Raw genomic sequence first — 22,366 nt, forward strand, 5'->3', positions numbered from 1 at the left:
TCGTTCCACGAAATGAGTGAGTTTTGCATCCCTTTGACATTTTCAGTATGAATCCTACACCCATATTGAATTTTAAAAGCCTGTTATAATGTCAATGAAACACCCTTTAGTAGACCACTTAGTAAATCTTTGTTGTATGAATAAGAATTGCTGAAGTGCTAAAACTCAGCATTTTCCACCACAAAACACCAGAAAATGCTCTTGTTCATACGACAAAAATGTACTCAGTGGTCTACTAAAACGGAGTTGGTTGAGCAAAACCCGTGATCCATATATAGACAGGTTAGGTATGGTTTCACACTTTCATTCTTCCCCCCTCAATTGCCCCTCCCTGTTGCACATAACAAGGTTCCAGTCCCCCGTCACAAAGGTTGATTTAAGATGAAAACAGTCCAAACCCCCGTCACAGTCAACTCTGTCACAGTCAACTCTGTCACAGTCAAACCCAGTTTACTTTATTTGGCACTTTGTTATTTATTTAACACCGAGATGGGAAAACATTTTTATTGTGTTGAACATGTTCTCTTTATGACAGAACGAAAGAAAAAATATCCCCCCCATCAAGTTACACATTTGATAAGGCACCGAATTGGTGGAACGACCCAGAAAGATTCTGAGCCGGTTTTCCCCAGACACATTAAGCCTAGTCCCTGGCTAACACGTTTCTTGAAGGGAGATTCTCCACTGAGCATGTATTTCAGTTCCGGAAGAGGTTTAAATCAGCGTCCGGGAAACTGGCCCTTTGATTTTTTTTAAATATTTTTTTATAGGAGTTGCAGCAATCAACTACTACAGTACAAGAACTAATAGTTTTGGAATGCATAACTATGATAATCATGTTTAAGTGTCACGTCTTCAGTCTCTTACACAGATGTTCCTTCCTTCAGTCCTGAACTCTCTTCCTGAAAGACAGAAACACAAATATTTACAACCACACCCAATCAGTTAATTCATCAAATCAATCATTGATGGACATGACAACAACAACAAAAATGTTTTAAAAAATAATTACATAACTAGGGCTGTGGCGGCCATGAAATTGTCAGACAGTGATTGTCAAACATAATTAACGGTTAATTACCATGAGGCATTTAAACACGTTTAGCATCTCCTGGCTTCCACGCACAGCCTACAAGCCACTGATGCAGACCTTTGGAATGTCTACATTTGAAAAAGTCTAATAAATCCATGTAATATAACCTACACAATACATCATTTATTTTAGACAGGTCTAAAGAAACATGATATGTGTGAGAAATAAATATTCCTAACAGTCTGGGACCGTTGTGGGATGCGATAGATCTCAAATTAATACAACAAATCACATGAAAAAAAAAAAAAACTGTTTAAAAGCAAAATGAGGCTGATGCAACAGATCAGAACGTTGAGCTTAAAATATTAGGCTATTTATTCACATTATAAGCACAGAAATGTGCACCTGACAGTAGGATATAAGCGCGAATGTTCCAGAATGCGATCAACTAGCGGGAAAACATGCCAGTTAGGCTCAACACCGAGTGTAAAGCGGGTTAATGTGCTTAACTTTTTAAAATAAAGTTATTTGGCTACTTTAGTTGTGCTACAAAGGCCTATGGGCTAGGCTACATGAGGTGTGCGACTATGATTTGAATAAGTTGCAAAAGTGATTGGCTAATATTGTCACCCATCAGACTATTCTTAAAGTTGTCTTCATATATACTAAAATCACACAGTGAATTTATTTTTATTTTTATGTGGAATGGACCATTATCATGCACCTGTATTGAAACAGGGGCAGCGGGAACAAAAGACACGTCATCTATGCACTGAAATAGCAACTGGAGGAGGCTTTTCCCCCATGTGTGGTTCATTTTCACCCCAGCCAGATTGCTTCTCTTTACGACAGGAGTATAGCCAATGTGCTTAATATTAGGACATTTGAGAAAGAAAGTATGCCTAGCCTATAGAAAGCTGATGGGATCCTCCTCTTATTAAGAAGCCATCACTTCTGTTCTCTCTCGCAATTTCTCTCGCTATAGAAATGTTACGCAACATGAGCTCTCATGACGAGTTAGATTTTCTAAAACATTTGCATTGATGTCAGAGTGATTAGAGGAACAATAGAGTGCCGACTACCAAGGCAACTATCAAGTTTGGTAGGCTACTAATGACCATCAGCAGCATCAGAGCTTGGAGAAGCCTAGTTACCGTCACGTGGAATTCGACTGCGGTCATGACTCATGACCGCCGTTGTGTAACAGCCCTACAACCACACCCATGCAGCAGTTAAACAGTATTAGGTGTAGTCATTCAAGCGAAGGTATTCCACTAAGCATACACATTCATTCAGAGCGACTTTCAGTACAGCGAGTGCATATTTTTAGTATGTTTCTGTGATCCCTGTGGGAATTGAACCCACAACCTTGGCGTAATAAAGCAGGGACGGATTGGCCTCATTAGAGCAGTCCTGTAGAGTGTTGTGGTTATTCTGCTCCAGAGTGAACTTTAAGAGCTGCTGGAGTTGTGGTGGCTGCTTGGCCCAGGTCTTTGTTTTGGTTTTTTTCACATCATTTGTAATTCATTTTGTACATAATGTTGCAGCTACCGTCTCTTATGAACGAATAGAGCTTCTGAACATCAGAACAGCGATTACACACCTCGAACTGGACAAAGATTTTCTATTTAACGTGTCTGACGCAAAGGGTATACTGCTTTGTCATGACAAGACCAAATCCCTGTCATCGGCGTGAAGAAAAAACAGAGGGCGGGGTGCCTTGTCAGAATTCGCTGACGACTAGCTAAATCACCACTACCCAACGTTCAATCATTGGAAAACAAAATTGGACAATCTATGATGAAGACTATCCAACCAACGTTCAATCATTGGAAAACAAATCGGACGATCTATGATGAAGACTATCCAACCAACGGGACATTGAAAACTGTAATAACTTGTGTTTCACAGAGACGGGGCTGAAAGACGACACGGATAACTTAGAGCTGGACTGGTTTCTCCGTGCATCGGCAGGGCACTTACATCTGGTAAGACGAGGGGATGTGTCCATCTGTCAAAACCTGCGGGTGCGCGATGTCTAATATTAAAGAAGTCTCGAGGTATTGCTTGCCTGAGGTAGAATACCTCATGATAAGCTGTAGACCACACTATCTACCAAGAGAGTTCTCGTCTATAATATTTGTAGCCATCTCTTTACCACCACAAACCGATGCTGCCACTAAGACCGCACTCAACGAGCTGTATAAGGCCATAAGCAAACAAGAAAAATGCTCAACCAGAAGCGGCGCTCCTAGTGGCTGGGGACTTTAATGCAGGCAAACTTAAATCAATTTGACCTCCTTTCTACCAGCATGTCACATGTGCAACCAGAAAAACAATTCCAGACAATTTTACACCACATAAAGAGATGCAAACAAAGCTCTCCCTCCATTTGGCAAATCTGACCATAATTCTATCCTCTTGATTCCGCGCGGCAAAACAGATTAAAGGCAAGCAACACTGATTCATGCACGAGTTCACCAGCTGTTTTGGATGACTGTGTGATAACGCTCTCGGTAGCTGATGTGAACAAAACCTTTAAAACAGGTCAATATTCACAAAGCCGCTGGGCCAGATAGATTACCAGGACGTGTACTCAAAGCATGGACGGACCATCTGGAAAGTGTCTTCACTGACATTTCAACCTCTCCCTGACCGAGTCTAATAGCTACATGTTTCAAACAGACTACCATAGTCCCTGTGCCCAAGAAGTTAACCTGCCTAAATGATTAGTGTCCCGTAGCACTCATATCGGTAGCCTTGAAGTGCTTTGAAACACTGGTCGTGGCTCACAACACCATCATGCTGTAAACCCTAGACCCACTCCAATTTGCATACCGCCCCCAACAGATGCAATCGCACTCCATACTACCCTTTCCCACCTGGACAAAAGGAACACCTATGTGAGAATGCTGTTCTTTGACTACAGCTCAGCGTTCAACACCATAGTGCCCACAAAGCTCATCACTAAGCTAAGGACCCTGGGACTAAACACCTCCCTCTGCAACTGGACCCTGGACTTCCTGACGGGCTGCCCCCAGGTGGTAAGGGTAGGTAACAAACACATCCGCCACACTGATCCTCAACACGGGGGCCTCTCAGGGGTGCGTGCTTAGTCCTCTCCTGTACCTCCTGTCCACTCACGACTACACGGACAGGCACGACTCCAACACCATCATTAAGTTTGCTAACGACAAACGTTGCAGTAGTCCTGATCACCGACAACGATAAGACAGCCTCCAGGGAGGAGGTCAGAGACCTGGCAGTGTGTTGCCAGGACAACAACTTCTCCCTCAATGTGAGAAAGACGAAGGAGATGATGGTGGATTATAGGAAAAGGAGGGCCGAACAGGCGCCCATCAACATCGAAGGGGCTGAGGTGGAGCGGGTCTAGAGTTACTTGGTGTCCACATCACCAAACTATCATAGTCCAAAAACACCAAGACAGTTGTGAAGAGGAGCACGATAACCAAGACAGTTGTGAAGAGGAGCACGTTGCATCACTGCCTGGTATGAAAACTGCTCTGCATTTGGTTAAATGTAAGGCGCTACAGAGGGTAATGCAAACGGCCCAGTACATCACTCGGGCCAAGCATCCTGCCATCCAGGACCTATATACTAGCCGGTGTCAGAGGAAGGACCTAAAAAATGTCAAAGACTCCATCCACCCTAGTCATAGACTGTTCTCTCTGCTACCGCACGGCAAGCGGTACCGGAGCACCAAGTCTAGGACCAAAAGGCTCCGTAACAGCTTCTACCCCCAAGACAAAAGACTGCTGAACAATTAACCAAAATGGCCACCCGGACTATTTACATTGACCCCCCACCCCCTGTTTTTACAAAGCTGCTACCCACTGTTTATTATTTATACATACCGTAATCTCCGGACTATAAGCCACTACTTTATTCCCACGCTTTTAACCTCGCGGTTTATACAATGACGCGGCTAATTTATGGATTTTTCCCGCTTTCACAAGATTCATGCCGCCAAAAAACTGAGCACCGTCACATAATGTGACGTAAGTCGAGCGCGCTCAAACTTCCCATCATTCTGATTACGGTAGTCATTTTGTCACCCTCATCATGGCAAAGACACGGAGAAATGCATATGATGCAGCTTTCAAGTTGAAGGCGATCGATCTGGCTGTTGGAAAAGGAAATAGAGCTGCTGACAGCGTGGAGCTTTGTCAAAAAATCCACTATCATCAACGGGTTTCGAAAGGCTGGACTGCTGCGTGTTGAAGAGGGCAGCGATCCAACATCGGATGAAGCAATTCTGAGGCTATTCAACTCCGACACCGAAGGAGATGACTTCAGTGGTTTCAGGGCACAGGAGGAGGAAGATAGTGACCAATGACTTTCTTGGTAGGCTACCGTTTACTGCTATTTTTTTTTTTTGTTACAAGCCGTGTTTAGTTTAAAAGCCTATTTATTTTTGTTACAAGCCGTGTTTCGTTTAAAGGCTGTGTAAAGTTAATTTGTTTTAATGTACCGGTAGGCACCTGCGGCTTAGACATGTGCAGCTTATTTATGTACAAAATACATATTTTTAAAAATTCAGTGGGTTTATATTCAGGTGCGCTTAATAGTCCAGAAATTACAGTAGTCATTTTCTCTCAACTAACCTGTGCCCCCGCACATCGACTCCCCCTGTATACAGCCTCGTTATTGTTGCCCTTTTATTCAGTAATTATTTTGCTTCAAACTGCATTGTTAAGGGCTTGTAAGTAAGTATTGTAAGGTTAAGGTTGTATTCAGTGCATGTGACAAATAAAATTGTATTTGATTTGAACATTCCGCTGAATGTGGCCCACGGTCATGTACCTTTAGCTGGGCTACGTCCTCTGTGTCAGCCTGTGGGGAGTCTCCTGCCTCTTTCAGAATGTCCAGCTGAGCCTGGAGTTCTACAGTCTTCTGAGCCTGGAGTTCTACAGTCTTCTGAGCCTGGAGTTCTACAGTCTTCTGAGCCTGGAGTTCTACAGTCTTCTGAGCCTGGAGTTCTACAGTCTTCTGAGCCTGGAGTTCTACAGTCTTCTGAGCCTGGGGGGGGGTCAAGATCACGTAAAATAAAAAAACACAAGTCAGTCAAATAACCAGTCACACAGACAGTCATACTGACAAGTCGCTGTCTAACTAAACAGTTTGTAAGCCAATGTCAAAGTTCTGCCGTCTTCCGATTGGCTGTTGCACGTACCTGTTCAAACTCCTCCGTGGTTTTACTCAACTGGGACTGGACCTTGAGACGCACAAAACATTAGGATATAATGCATTACACACAGTGTCAGAAGATGAAGAAGTGGCTGGACACAGATGTGTCCCCCCCTTGCCACAGACACAAATAGATAAAAGCATTAAAGAGCTTGTAATGACTTGCGCACCAGCAGACAGCCACCCACCCACACATGCAGACAGCCACCCACCCACGCAGACAGCCTTCCACGCAGGCAGACACCCACCCACGCAGGCACACACCCACGCAGGCACACACCACTCTGTGCCATGTCAATGCATCACTCCACACCAAGCAATAAGAAGCATCACTTAAAAAAATATAAAAAAATGGCTCTACAGTGGACAACTAAATCCAAGCAGTGAGTGATCATGCTTAGAATAGAGAGTGAGCCAAGCTGTGGTTCGGGCAGCTGATAGTCAACACACTGGGTGGTTAAAACAAACGCAGCTGCTGTGTACGGAGAGAACTGGACAGACTGGACACACCGCCTATAATAATACATTAATAACTACACCGACAAAGTCAAGACACTGGCCTCACAACATTCTTGAACTTGAGAAACAACCCAGGTTGACAGTGACACACCCAAGTCTGAAGCATAGGAATAACCATGTTGCTAGGCCGCTCTCGTGTGTTCGTTAGTTCGGCATATATCACACACACAGTATCAGTTAAAAGTTTGGGCACACCTACTCATGGGTTTCTTTATTTTTTTCTATTTTCTACATTGTAGAATAATAGTGAAGACATCGAAACTATGAAATAACCAATATAGAATCATGTTGTAACACACACACACACAAAAAGAAGAGTTAAAACAAAATACATTTTATATTTGGGATTCTTCAAAGTACCTACCCTTTGCTTTAATGACAGCTTTGCACACTCTTGGAATTCTGTCAACCAGCTTCACGAGGAATGATTTTCCAGTCTTGAAGGAGTTCCCACATATGCTGAGCACTTGTTGGCTGCTTTTCCTTCACTCTGCGGTCCAACTCATCCCAAACCATCTCCATTGGATTAAGATCGGGTGATGGTGGAGGCCAAGTCATCTGATGCAGCACTCAACCACTCTCTTTCTTGGATAAAACCATTTAACAGGATTTTTTTTTTTTTTTTTTTTAACCAAATAGGGCTATCTTCTGTATACCACCCCTACCTTATTCACAACAACTGATTGCCTCAAACGCATTAACATTAAGGAAAGAAAATCCACAAATGAACTAGGCACACCTGTTAATTGAAATGCATTCCAGGTGACTACCTCATGAAGCTGGTTGAGAGAACACCAAGTGTGCAAAAAGTTGTCAAGGCAACGGGTGGCTACTTTGAAGAATCTCAAATATAAAATACATTGAGTTACATATGGAATCATATAGTGTTATTTCATAGTTTTGATGTCTTCACTACTTTTCTACAATGTAGAAAATAGTAAAAATAAAGAAAAACCCTGGAATGAGTAGGTGTCCAAACATTCGACTGGTACTGTACACAAAACAAAAATCACACACACAGCCTTGTTTAGCTCTGTAGCTCCTCTAACAGCCGGTTGCTGCTGCTGGAGTGAAACACGTTTTTATAAGCCCAGCCCATTGCGCAACAAAACAGAGTTTATGGGCCAAAAAATTTTAACATTAAAAACAAATCTTTTTTTTTTAAAGGATCCCATGTTTTCTATTTCTACTATTTGTATTTTTCAAATCCAGATTGAAGTGCTCATCCTCATTTCACCCATTTTAATGGATAGGGAATACAGTAGGCAGGCTATCAGCGCATCACCCACCACCTTGCAATCTAAGCTGGAGACGGTGTGCATTTTGAAATCATATATTTAAATTGTTGGAAACCTGGGAGATTTAAAAAAAAACTTCATATGATGAGAAATGTCTCACCTTTTGCTAAAAAAGTCAAAAATCAAAAAAAAAGCATAGAAACGTGGAGGCAATTATTTGTATTTTATAAAGCCGTTGAAACCAGGATTTGTCTCCTCTTCTACTGGTTTTCATAATTAAGTTGAAGTTTTAAAGGCACCAGCCGGGTCATATTAACGACCCAGCCGGGTCATATTAACGACCCAGCCGGGTCATATTAACGACCCAGCCGGGTCATATTAACGAGGCAAGCCAGTTAAGAACAAATTCTTATTTTCAATGACGGCCTAGAAACAGTGGGTTAACTGTCTGTTCAGGGGCAGAACGACAGATTTTTACCTTGTCAGCTCGAGGTTTTGAACTTGCAACCTTCCGGTTACTAGTCCAACGCTCTAACCACTAGGCTACCCTGCCACCCAGTCTAGTTGTTGCATCTTTAGATTCCCCCTCCATGTTTTTTAACAGAGATGTTTTTTAAAATTATTTTTTATCTCAGTCACATGAAACCGCTAACATCGCAAGTTATTTTTCCCGAACAGTATTTTCCCACAAATGTCCTTTTCTTTGGCTGCTTCATTACAGTAGTTGTTATAGTTGTTATAGCCTTTTAGTTGTGTGGACGATAGGCTTGCTATTGTTTCACATTTCAATTAATCTCTTAATAAACATTTTAAAAGCCCATTCTGTGTATGCATGCATAATCATTTCTATTGGTCACATCATTTTTACAATTTGGAACAAAATGTAGCCGGCAGCAGAATTGACTGAAATGTTCATCCATTTCATAAACCTTCCTAATTAGACTGTTCTGATGACTATATTATTGTGGTGGCGACCAGTTTTCAGGACCCTCCAGCAGAGCAGACCGGCAGTAAAAGAATGCCCCATGACCTCCGATGCATCCTGACCTCGGGCTCCGATTGTCCGTTCTGTGCCCCGGCCTCAGGGACCGCCTTTTGGCTCTGAGCGTGCTCCGTCGCCTCACTCAGCTGACCTCTGACCTGGAACAGGAAGCTCCAGGGGTTAGGGACAAGAGGAAGAGAACTGGGATACACAAACTGATACACACACTAAGTTGACCTCAACAGGCGACCCGCTGATGTTCCGGTCAGGACCACAGGAAACAGGTGCGCACTCACACTTACCGTAGCCAGCTCTTCCCTGTGCGTCTGGGCCTGCGTCTGGGCCTGCGTCTGGGCCGACTCCAGCTGGCTCTGAGACTCTGACAGCAGCTTCTTCAACTGGAGAACAGACACACAGAACAGACAGACTCCGTAATGTATTACATTCTATGGTCACTCACTATCAGCCACACACACAAAACAGCCTTGTCATATCGGATTATGTTTTTCCAGTGTACCGGTGACCGTTTCTACTATATGAATGTTGATGTGTATAACTAGTGTACCCATCTATGGTCTATATAATAATACGTTTGGTGGGTGCCTGTATGTGTCCTATTTCACTCACACACACACACACAGGAAAATGTTTTTTTTTTTGCATATCCCAACACCCTGAGCGACACCATCGGAGAGTGGGGTTAGGGTCTGCCATCATCAACGGTGACCCTGGAGCAATTAGGGTTAAGTGCCTTGCTCAAGTTCACATTGACATAATTTCCACCTGGTCGGCTCGGGGATTTGGACAAGCTGCCGGGCCGTAACGAATGTAGATGTGTACCTGTGCCATTTCCTCCTCCGTCTCAGACTGTTTCTCCAACTGGGCTTCCAGAAGCATCACCTGCTCCTTCAGCTGCAGAGAGAGAGAAAGAGTGAGGAGTCCATTACTAAAAAACAGCATCAGTCACTACACCAGACCTGATAATAAAACATCCAGACAGTCACTACACCAGACCTGATAATAAAACATCCAGACAGTCACTACACCAGACCTGATACTAAAACATCCAGACAGTCATCACACCAGACCTGATAATAAAACATCCAGACAGTCACTACACCAGACCTGATAATAAAACATCCAGACAGTCACTACACCAGACCTGATAATTAAACATCCATCAGACAGTCACTACACCAGACCTGATACTAAAACATCCAGACAGTCACTACACCAGACCTGATAATTAAACATCCATCAGACAGTCACTACACCAGACCTGATACTAAAACATCCAGACAGTCACTACACCAGACCTGATAATTAAACATCCATCAGACAGTCACTACACCAGACCTGATAATTAAACACCCATCAGACAGTCACTACACCAGACCTGATAATTAAACACCCATCAGACAGTCACTACACCAGACCTGATAATTAAACACCCATCAGATAGTCACTACACCAGACCTGATAATTAAACATCCATCAGACAGTCACTACACCAGACCTGATAATTAAACATCCATCAGACAGTCACTACACCAGACCTGATAATTAAACACCCATCAGATAGTCACTACACCAGACCTGATAATTAAACATCCATCAGACAGTCACTACACCAGACCTGATAATTAAACATCCATCAGACAGTCACTACACCAGACCTGATAATTAAACACCCATCAGACAGTCACTACATCAGACCTGATAATTAAAAATCCAGACAGTCACTACACCAGACCTGATAATTAAACATCCAGACAGTCACTACACCAGACCTGATAATTAAACATCCAGACAGTCACTACACCAGACCTGATAATTAAACATCCAGACAGTCACTACACCAGACCTGATACTAAAACATCCAGACAGTCACTACACCAGACCTGATAATTAAACATCCATCAGACAGTCACTACACCAGACCTGATAATAAAACATCCAGACAGTCACTACACCAGACCTGATAATTAAACATCCATCAGACAGTCACTACACCAGACCTGATAATAAAACATCCAGACAGTCGCTACACCAGACCTGATAATTAAACATCCATCAGACAGTCACTACACCAGACCTGATACTAAAACATCCAGACAGTCACTACACCAGACCTGATAATAAAACATCCAGACAGTCACTACACCAGACCTGATAATAAAACATCCAGACAGTCGCTACACCAGACCTGATAATAAACATATCACACCAAGCATTATGATAAACCCCTTCAGGTGAACATGAATTAATTTATTAAACCTGTTCTATGCTTTGGTTTCCTGTCTTCAAGCTCTCTGCAGTCTCCTCCAGAGCATGCACTTGTTCCAGGGCCTAGTGTGAGTAGAAAGGGTGTGGTTTAGAACAGGGCCACAGACGGAGACAATTCTACAGCCATGCCCAATGATTACAGAAGAGAGGAGATATAAAAAATGTTAAAATTTAAACACTGCTACTTCACCTTCTTCAACTGGTCCTCAGAGTCGGCCATCTTGGACTTCCACACCAGCTCCTCCCCCTCAACACACTTCTGAAGGTTCGTCAGCATTCCTTCCTGTGGTTGGAGAAAGATCCATGACTTGGAGACCACAACTCGCTCTCTCACACGTGTGTTTTTATGCAAGGAGGAGGTTTTGTTTCACATCTTTATCGATGCAGGCGTTGGGGGATAAGTTCAGCACATCTATTTCCCATCCACACCTCGGTCTCTCTCAAACACGCTATTGTCTTTATTTGTAAAAAAGGCTGTAGGCCCAATTTCTAGTTTATTTAGAGATGCGGGTGACTGTAGACGAATTGGGCATGTTGTATCATTGTAAGTCCTTACCGTTTCAGCCAGGATTGTCCTGTACTGGTCACACTGTGCCTGCAGTGTCCCGTGGTTGTCCTCTGCCTCCTTCAGTTTCTCCAACAGCTCCTGGAGTCAAAACACCACAGACAGAATCAATAAGAAAGTCAATGGACTTTTGATTAAAAATGTTATATTTGTCTTCGGTGGTCTGGTTTACAGGTAAAGGGTAAAAACCAGACACTACACAGACTGCATTATACATTGTTAACATATTACATAACCATAACGTCTGTCAGACCAGACCAATCAATCAATAATAATTTATTATGGCTCAGTCTTACCGGAAGCTCTGTGCTCGGCTGGGACTCTTGGCTCTGCTGGACCTGAGCGAGGATCTCCTGTACCTTCTGTGATTGGTCCCTGGCTTCCATTAGCTCCTCTCGTAGTGATTTCATCATGGCTTCTCTCTCTGCCAGACTAATGAAGAACCAAAGGGACAGAAACAGTTTAGTTTCCTTTTTCTATAGAAGAGCCAGAAACCCATATTGCTTCATTTGTATTGTTTCACTGTAAAGTGTGTATAGCCATTTTGAAGAGACTTTGAATCGCGTTTGTTTCTGATATTCCATAAAAGGAAAGAAACATTTCAAAATAATAAGTGTGTTTGGTGATGAGCAACGTTCCACGTACCTGGTTTGTAGCGAGGCCAGTTCTGCTGTGTTGTGTGACTGCTGAAACAACAAAACAGATCCTTCACTGATACAGACCACGTTGCTAGACAAGCAAGGAAACTATAGCCTGGTCACCAGATCGGTTTGTGCCGTCTTGCCAAAATCCTAATGGTCATTGTCATACCGAACGCCAATAGGAGTTGGCTATACAGCACAAACAGGCCTGGGACCAGGCTAATGTGACTGTAGGAGAGGAAAGGGGAACGTACAATGGTGCTGCTCTGGGCCTGTTCAGATTGTTCTTTGAGTTGAATCCCTTCCTCTTCTAGTGTTACTTCCTGGCTCTCACTCTTCTCCAGACTGGATGGAAGAGCACATGGTTAACCAGCGTTAGACAATGGAGTGTTTTACTGTAATACAGATGTATGGAATTGATAGTTTTTGTTTTGTAGAGTTGTGCGCAAGACATAGGACTAGAACTACTATAACTGACAGTCCTATTCGAGTCACTGTTCTGTCCCCTGGTCAATGTATTACTGTGAAACAAGGCAATGTTCTGTCCCCTGGTCAATGTATTACTGTGAAACAAGTCAATGTTCTGTCCCCTGGTCAATGTATTACTGTGAAACAAGGCAATGTTCTGTCCCCTGGTCAATGTATTACTGTGAAACAAGGCAATGTTCTGTCCCCTGGTCAATGTATTACTGTGAAACAAGTCAATGTTCTGTCCCCTGGTCAATGTATTACTGTGAAACAAGTCAATGTTCTGTCCCCTGGTCAATGTTCTGTCCCCTGGTCAATGTATTACTGTGAAACAAGGCAATGTTCTGTCCCCTGGTCAATGTTCTGTCCCCTGGTCAATGTTCTGTCCCCTGGTCAATCCATTTCCCTGGAACAAGCCAATGTTCTGTCCCCTGGTGAATCCATTTCCCTGGAACAAGCCAATGTTCTGTCCCCTGGTGAATCTATTAATGTGGAACAAGCCATCAATAAAATGATAACATACCCATTGAGTAGCTGATCAGACTCTCCTGAGACATCAGCCTGGTAAAAAAAAAAAAAATCTATATTAAGATGACTTTATTGGTCTGCTTTATCCCAAACCCTCTGGAAAAAAAAAACACACACACACGTTGGAGCAAGGGACTGCCACACTGGGCGCCATGGATCAGTTGTGGTGGGAAGGTAAAGTGCCTTGCTCAAGGGCATAACGGCAGGCAAAGGCATCTAGGATTTGATATAGGCAACCCGTTGGTTGCCAGATATATATTTTTGTTGCAGACTCACTTCTCTAACCACTAGGCTATATGTCAACCCAAGTTAACCACGAGAACATGTCAATATTCATAATGGAAATAAACTGTTGTGTAAATATAGAAATGGTACCGATTTTAGCGCAAAACTTTGGGGCGCTACGGGAGAGTTTAGTAGTTGTTCCATCTCTTCTTTAAGCCGTTTCAGTTCTTCCTGAAGGGACACCACCAGGCATCTGTCCTCACTAAAATAAAAGAGATACATATGAGAATGTTCCGGTACGTAATCAAACGGATGATTTTAAACAGGTAGAGGGGGGAGGGGACGACTACTAGACGTACCTGTTAGGTGCCTGCTCGGTCTCAGCTGTAATGACCTCCTGTCGCAACAGAGTGAGAAGATCATAAGAAAGACCAAATCTATAGTTTTCTCAATACCCTTCTTTGGAAACAAGAGGGCTCTTTCCAATGGATACAATTCTGCCTAGACATGTCTAAATAAATACATGTAAATATTCTAAACAGCTAGCGACTCGAGAGAAATGTCCGATTCCGCTAGCGACTCGAGAGAAATGTCCGATTCCGCTAGCGACTCGAGAGAAATGTCCGATTCCGCTAGCGACTCGAGAGAAATGTCCGATTCCGCTAGCGACTCGAGAGAAATGTCCGATTCCGCTAGCGACTCGAGAGAAATATCCGATTCCGCTAGCGACTTCGAGAGAAATGTCCGATTCCGCTAGCGACTCAATAGAGAAATAACCGATTCCGCTAGTGACTCGAGAGAAATATCTGATTCCGCTAGCGACTCAATAGAGAAATAACCGATTCCGCTAGCGACTCAATAGAGAAATAACAGATTCCGCTAGTGACTCGAGAGAAATATCCGATTCCGCTAGCGACTCAATAGAGAAATAACCGATTCCGCTAGCGACTCAATAGAGAAATAACCGATTCAGCTAGTGACTCAATAGAGAAATAACCGATTCCGCTAGCCAAAGTTCATGGCCATCCCACTAGCACAGTGACAACAGAACAGAGACGGTCTGAGAGTTGAGATACATACGGTAGTCATCGCTGCCTCCTGTTTCATTTCTTTGAGCTGCTTCAGCTCCTCTTGGAGTGACGCCAGCTGAACGTCTCGGTCTTGAAGACTAGAAGAGAAATGATTGGTGTTGTTGAGAAAAGACCAACTCCACATCTATATAGAGAGAGAATTATGGAGGGACAGATCAGAAAGTACCTGATCTTTAGCCGTTCCAACTCAGTGGAGTTATCCTACAACACATAAACAAACATCTTTAGAAGTGGATCAAGAAGAACAGTGGATAACATGGTTTCCACCTCCACGCCATCTCGGGACAAGATAATGCTTACTAGCCCCAGAGAGGTTTGGAAACAGACACTCCACACTTGGGGATTACTTCCTGCAAATACTTTGAATGAATTTGCCACTCTCCCATTGACGGTGCTCCGAGTCTTCATCGTGGATGTTTACAGGAAGTAAATGCATGTTGAGTCTATGGGTTTTAAAACTCTCTGGCACTACTAAGGACTGGCTCGCGCAGTGTGCAAGTGCTGGTTGGGAGCAGTCTAGGCTCCTACCTAAACGATAATATCATATTAATCTAATAACTCACCTCCAAGTCCTCATTCTCGTCTCTGTTCTGGCTGGCCTCGAGAAGTACATTAATGGATCCCACCTGGTCCTCCAGCTGTCCCTTCTCCAGCTCAGCCTGCTCCAGCTGGGCTGTGAGGGCCTCCAGCTGGGCCCCACGTTCCTTCAGATCATCCTCTACACTGCCCAGATGGACCTGGAGATCTATGAACATTGTTTTTAATCAATAGTCAAAAAATACCTTATTTCACCTGCAATTTTAAAGAATAAAATACATGTAGGCAGTGAAAAATAAACGTGACTATAGGTGCTCTGATTTGTTATTAAGTCATCCCAAATACATTAAGGTCGAACTTGAGGTAAGTTTCAGCACGAGTTTACATGGACTTCAATGGAGCACTTTCGTTTCATGTCCCGTTAGTCCACTGGAATTTGAAGAAACGTGAATAATACTCTACCTGAAAGGGTGGTAGCATCCTGCTGGGCTTTCTCCAGGGTCCTCTGAGAACTCCTCAGCTCCTCACTGACCTCCTCCAGCCTCCTCTGCAGCTCCTGTTCACTCTCGGCATGAGTGGCCTGATCGACATAGATAGTATTCTGTAATACCCTGAGCATGCTGTCACATCCATCCATCTTATGCCATTTAGCTGAACACTAGATCCAAAGCAACTTAGTCACGCGTGAATAAATTTTTACACATGGGTGGTCCCATTGGGAATTGAATCAACGACCCTTGGCGTTGCCGATCTGTACCGACTGGGCCTCTACTTATTATGGTCTCGCTACTGTATCTGCATGGCCTGCCTGATTATGGAAGGAGGGTGCACACCTTACTCACCAACAGAGGGCAGCAGAGGATAAATACAATATCTCTACTACATTGTCCAGCTACAGAGTTAATAGGAACTATAAAACTGACGAGCAAAAGAGAGCGAGCGCAAAACAGATGGATAAGGATACAGGCATGGCGTAAAGGGTATGGAGTGTATAAATTCACTGATAGGCTCTTTAATTACATAACATTCTGATGATAAACTTCAGGGCTGGTACAAGAAGAGATCATAGTTAAAATGATTAAATATTAAGTCTTGACCATCAAGTAAAAGACTCCACACATTATGATAAACAGCATTCCATTAGGATGTAGCTAATGTACCCATGATAAACAGCATTCCATTAGGATGTAGCTAATGTACCCATGATAAACAGCATTCCATTAGGATGTAGCTAATGTACCCATGATAAACAGCATTCCATTAGGATGTAGCTAATGTACCCACGATAAACAGCATTCCACTAGGATGTAGCTAATGTACCCACGATAAACAGCATTCCACTAGGATGTAGCTAATGTACCCATGATAAACAGCATTCCATTAGGATGTAGCTAATGTACCCATGATAAACAGCATTCCATTAGGATGTAGCTAATGTACCCATGATAAACAGCATTCCATTAGGATGTAGCTAATGTACCCATGATAAACAGCATTCCACTAGGATGTAGCTAATGTACCCATGATAAACAGCATTCCATTAGGATGTAGCTAATGTACCCATGATAAACAGCATTCCATTAGGATGTAGCTAATGTACCCATGATAAACAGCATTCCATTAGGATGTAGCTAATGTACCCATGATAAACAGCATTCCATTAGGAAGCTAATGTACCCATGATAAACAGCATTCCACTAGGATGTAGCTAATGTACCCATGATAAACAGCATTCCATTAGGATGTAGCTAATGTACCCATGATAAACAGCATTCCACTAGGATGTAGCTAATGTACCCATGATAAACATCATTCCATTAGGATGTAGCTAATGTACCCATGATAAACAGCATTCCAGCATTACCCATGATAAACAGCATTCCACTAGGATGTAGCTAATGTACCCATGATAAACAATTCCAGCTAATGTACCCATGATAAACAGCATTCCACTAGGATGTAGCTAATGTACCCATGATAAACATCATTCCATTAGGATGTAGCTAATGTACCCATGATAAACAGCATTCCACTAGGATGTAGCTAATGTACCCATGATAAACAGCATTCCATTAGGAAGCTAATGTACCCATGATAAACAGCATTCCACTAGGATGTAGCTAATGTACCCATGATAAACAGCATTCCATTAGGATGTAGCTAATGTACCCATGATAAACAGCATTCCACTAGGATGTAGCTAATGTACCCATGATAAACAACATTCCATTAGGATGTAGCTAATGTACCCATGATAAACAGCATTCCACTAGGATGTAGTTAATGTACCCATGATAAACAACATTCCATTAGGATGTAGCTAATGTACCCATGATAAACAGCATTCCACTAGGATGTAGCTAATGTACCCATGATAAACAGCATTCCATTTGTAGCCATGATAAACAGGATGTAGCTAATGTACCCATGATAAACAGCATTCCATTAGGATGTAGCTAATGTACCCATGATAAACAGCATTCCACTAGGATGTAGCTAATGTACCCATGATAAACATCATTCCATTAGGATGTAGCTAATGTACCCATGATAAACAGCATTCCACTAGGATGTAGCTAATGTACCCATGATAAACAGCATTCCATTAGGATGTAGCTAATGTACCCATGATAAACAGCATTCCACTAGGATGTAGCTAATGTACCCATGATAAACAGCATTCCATTAGGATGTAGCTAATGTACCCATGATAAACAGCATTCCACTAGGATGTAGCTAATGTACCCATGATGATTCCATTAAAGCTAATGTACCCATTAAACAGCATTCCACTAGGATGTAGTTAATGTACCCATGATAAACAACATTCCATTAGGATGTAGCTAATGTACCCATGATAAACAGCATTCCACTAGGATGTAGCTAATGTACCCATGATAAACAGCATTCCATTAGGATGTAGCTAATGTACCCATGATAAACAGCATTCCACTAGGATGTAGCTAATGTACCCATGATAAACAGCATTCCATTAGGATGTAGCTAATGTACCCATGATAAACAGCATTCCACTAGGATGTAGCTAATGTACCCATGATAAACAGCATTCCATTAGGATGTAGCTAATGTACCCATGATAAACAGCATTCCACTAGGATGTAGCTAATGTACCCATGATAAACAGCATTCCACTAGGATGTAGCTAATGTACCCATGATAAACAGCATTCCACTAGGATGTAGCTAATGTACCCATGATAAACAGCATTCCATTAGGATGTAGCTAATATACCCATGATAAACAGCATTCCACTAGGATGTAGCTAATGTACCCATGATAAACAGCATTCCATTAGGATGTAGCTAATGTACCCATGATAAACAGCATTCCACTAGGATGTAGCTAATGTACCCATGATAAACAACATTTCATTAGGATGTAGCTAATGTACCCATGATAAACAGCATTCCATTAGGATGTAGCTAATGTACCCATGATAAACAGCATTCCACTAGGATGTAGCTAATGTACCCATGATAAACAGCATTCCATTAGGATGTAGCTAATGTACCCATGATAAACAGCATTTCATTAGGATGTAGCTAATGTACTAAACACAGTTGGGTTGGATGGATCCCATAATAAACAGCATTTCATTAGGACAGGGGAGGGCAAACCTTTTGGCTTCAAGGCCACATTGGGGGGCTGCATTTTTTTTTAGGGGACCAATTGTTAAAATCAATATGCGGGAGCCTCCAGAGTGGCGCAGCGGTCTACGGACCCAGGCTTGAGGCATCACTACAGACCTAGGTTCGATCCCAGGCTGTGTCACAGCTGGCCATGATTGGGAGACCCATGAGGCGGCGCACAATTGGCCCAGCGTCATCTAGGTTAGGAGAGGGTTTGGCAGGACGGGATTTCCTTGTTCCATTGCGCACTAGCAACTCCTGTTGCTGGCCGGGGGCAGTGACACAGCCTGGGGTCGCCAGGTGCACAGTGTTTCCTCTGACACATTGTTGCGGCTGGCTTCCGGGTTAAGCGGGCATTGTGTCAAGAAGCAGTGCTGCTTGGCTGGGTCGTGTTTGAGGACGCACAGCTCTCGACCGTCGCCTCTGCCGAGTCCATACTGGAGTTGCAGCGATAGGACAAGACTAACTACCAATTGGATACCACAAAATTGGGGAGATTATATATATATATATATTTTTTTATGTATCGGGGGCCGGATACAGCCCGTGGGCTATACTTTTCTCCCCCTTACATTAGGATGTAGCTTATGTACTAAACACAGCTGGGTGTGCTAGCGTTTTAAACTGCTGGTCAGCCTTAATAATAAGGGAGTCAATTTCACGCGATATGTATTTAATTCAAAATAAAATAAATCGTGAACGTGAAATAATGGATGTTGAAATCAAAAAACAAATAATTGAAGGCAAAATGTATAGAATTCTAAACTAAAATAAGACATCAAAAGATTGCGGCGAAGAACATGGCTGACTTCTTACATTCTCCCAAACAATTGTGCAATTTTGTTCGTTTTTTGGGGTAACTTATTATTATAATTTTTTTTACTTATTGTGTACATAATGTTGCTGCTACCGTCTCTTATGACCAAAAGGAACTTCTGGACATCAGAACCACGATTACTCACCACGGACTGGAAGAAACGTTCCTTTAACGAGGCCGACGAGAAGGATATCCTGCTTTCACTGAACAGGCTTAGAGCCACGCCTTTTGAGTGAAGAAAAGACTCAGATCGGGCAGCCTTTGAGAATCCGTAGGCGAGCGAAGAAAATGCAGACCCAGAAGCGCGCTCCTAGTGGCCAGGGACCTTAATTTAAGGGGGGGGGGGGGTCCTAGACCACCTTTACTCCACACACTGGAGGAAAGCAATACTGAAGCAAGCAACACTGAAGCATGCACGAGAGCACCAGCTGTTCTGGATGACTGTGTGATCACTCTCTCCGTAGCCGATGTGAACAAAACCTTTAAAAACAGGTCAACATTCAAAGCCACTGGGCCAGACGGATTACCAGAATGTGTACTCCAAGCATGCGCAGACCAACTGTCAAGTGTCTTCACTGACATTTCAACCTCTCCCTGACCGAGTCTAATACCTACATGTTTCAAACAGACTACCTTAGGCCCTGTATCCAAGAAAGTGTCGGTAACCTTCCTAAATGATTAGTGCCCCGTAGCACTCACGTCGGTAGCCATGAAGTGCTTTGAAAAGGCTGGTCATGGCTCACATCAACAGCATCCTCCCGGACAACCTAGATCCACTCCAATTTGCATCCCACCCCAACAGATCCACAGATGATGCAATCTCAAATCGCACTCCACACTGCCCTTTCTCACCTGGACAAAAGGAACACCGGTGTGAGAATGACGTTCATTGACTACAGCTCAATGATGAGACAGCCTATAGGTGGTCAGAGAACTGGCAGTGTGGTGCCAGGACAACAACCTCTCCCTCAATGTGAGCAAGACAAAGGAGCTGATCGTAGACTACAGGAAAAGGTGGGCCGAACAGGCCCCCGTTAACATCGACATTTGGCATGGGTCCCCAGATCCTCAAAAGGTTCTACAGCTGCACCAGAGAGCATCCTGACCGGTTGCATCACAGCCTGGTATGACAACTGCTCAGCCTCTGACCGTAAGGCGCTACAGAGGGTAGTGCGTACAGCCCAGTACATCACTGTGGCCAGGCTTCCTGCCATCCAGGACCTACAGTTGAGGTCAGAAGATTACAGACACCTTAGCCAAATACATTTAAACTCAGTTTTCCACAATTCCTGACATTTAATCCTAGTAAAAATTCCCTGTCTTGGGTCAGTTAGGATCACCACTTTATTTTGAGAATGTGAAAAGTCAGAATAATAGTAGAGAATTATTTGTTTCAGCTGTTATTTCTTTCATCATATTCCCAGTGGGTCAGAAGTTTACATACACTCAATTAGTATTTAATAGCATTGCCTTTAAATTGTTTAACTTGGGTCAAACATTTCTGGTAGCCTTCAACAAGCTTCCCTCAATAAGTTGGGTGAATTTTGGCCCATTCCTCCTGACAGAGCTGGTGTAACGGAGTCAGGTTTATAGGCCTCCTTGCTTGCACACGCTTTTTCAGTTCTGCCCACAAATTCTCTATAGGATTGAGGTCAGGGCTTTGTGATGGCCACTCCAATACCTGGACTTCGTTCTCCTTAAGCCATTTTGACACAACTTTGGAAGTATGCTTGGGGTCATTGTCCATTTGGATAACCTATTTGCAACCAAGCTTTAACTTCCTGACTGATGTCTTGAGATGTGGATATATTGAAGCAACAATGTTCCTGCCTCATGATGCCATCTATTTTGTGAAGTGCACCAGTCCCTCCCGCAGCAAAGCACCCCCACAATATGATGCGGCCACCCCCGTGCTTCACGGTTGGGATGGTGTACTTCGGCTTGCAAGCCTCCCCCTTTTTCCTCCAAACATAATGGTCATTATGGCCAAACAATTCTATTTTTGTTTCATCAGACAGGACTGCTCTCCAAAAAGTACAATCTTTATCCCCATGTGCAGTTGCAAACTGTAGTCTGGCTTTTTTTTTAATGGCGATTTTGGAGCAGTGGCTTCTTCCTTGCTGAGCGGCCTTTCAGTTTATGTCGATATAGGACTTGTTTTACTGTGGATATAGATACTTTTGTACCGGTTTCCTCCAGCATCTTCACAAGGTCCTTTGCTGTTGTTCTGGGATTGATTTGCACTTTTCTCACCAAAGTACGTTCATCTCTAGGAGACAGAATGAGTCTCCTTCCTGAACGGTATGACGGCTGCGTGGTCCCATGGTGTTTATACTTGCGTATTATTGTTTGTACAGATGAACGTGGTACCTTCAGGCGTTTGGAAATTGCTCCCAAGGATGAACCAGACTTGGAGGTCTACAATTTTTTTTTCCTGAGGTCTTGGATGATTTTTGATTTTCTCATAATGTCAAGCTGAGGCACTAAGTTTGAAGGTAGGCCTTGAAGTACATCCACAGGTACACCTCCAATTGACTCAAATTATGTCAATTAGCCTATCAGAAGCTTCTAAAGCCAT

The 22,366-nt window shown here is 43.1% G+C and overlaps 1 protein-coding gene across 3 annotated transcripts in view; it reads right to left on the minus strand.

Annotated features, from left to right (window-relative positions):
- Positions 1–490: 490 nt before the first annotated feature.
- LOC115144468 (ribosome-binding protein 1-like) overlaps positions 491–22,366 on the minus strand; it is a 41,499-nt gene continuing 19,623 nt past the window's right edge. The window contains exons 10-28 of one of the 3 annotated variants that reach the window (XM_029685529.2): positions 15,784–15,901; positions 15,348–15,529; positions 14,951–14,985; positions 14,774–14,861; positions 14,053–14,090; positions 13,844–13,955; positions 13,464–13,501; positions 12,727–12,817; positions 12,477–12,517; positions 12,128–12,263; positions 11,823–11,912; positions 11,457–11,549; positions 11,258–11,329; positions 9,821–9,892; positions 9,283–9,378; positions 9,046–9,138; positions 6,228–6,269; positions 5,858–6,073; positions 491–902 (exon numbers count right to left, since the gene is read on the minus strand). In XM_029685529.2, coding sequence (XP_029541389.2) covers positions 864–902; positions 5,858–6,073; positions 6,228–6,269; positions 9,046–9,138; positions 9,283–9,378; positions 9,821–9,892; positions 11,258–11,329; positions 11,457–11,549; positions 11,823–11,912; positions 12,128–12,263; positions 12,477–12,517; positions 12,727–12,817; positions 13,464–13,501; positions 13,844–13,955; positions 14,053–14,090; positions 14,774–14,861; positions 14,951–14,985; positions 15,348–15,529; positions 15,784–15,901 — 1,692 coding nt within the window. In that variant the 3' untranslated portion in view covers positions 491–863. Of the gene's footprint in view, positions 903–5,857; positions 6,074–6,227; positions 6,270–9,045; positions 9,139–9,282; positions 9,379–9,820; positions 9,893–11,257; positions 11,330–11,456; positions 11,550–11,822; positions 11,913–12,127; positions 12,264–12,476; positions 12,518–12,726; positions 12,818–13,463; positions 13,502–13,843; positions 13,956–14,052; positions 14,091–14,773; positions 14,909–14,950; positions 14,986–15,347; positions 15,530–15,783; positions 15,902–22,366 lie in introns of all 3 variants that reach the window. The other 2 variants (XM_029685528.2, XM_029685527.2) reach the window with 2 other exon arrangements.

Source organism: Oncorhynchus nerka, linkage group LG16, assembly GCF_034236695.1.
Source record: "Oncorhynchus nerka isolate Pitt River linkage group LG16, Oner_Uvic_2.0, whole genome shotgun sequence".
Taxonomy (NCBI): domain Eukaryota; kingdom Metazoa; phylum Chordata; class Actinopteri; order Salmoniformes; family Salmonidae; genus Oncorhynchus; species Oncorhynchus nerka.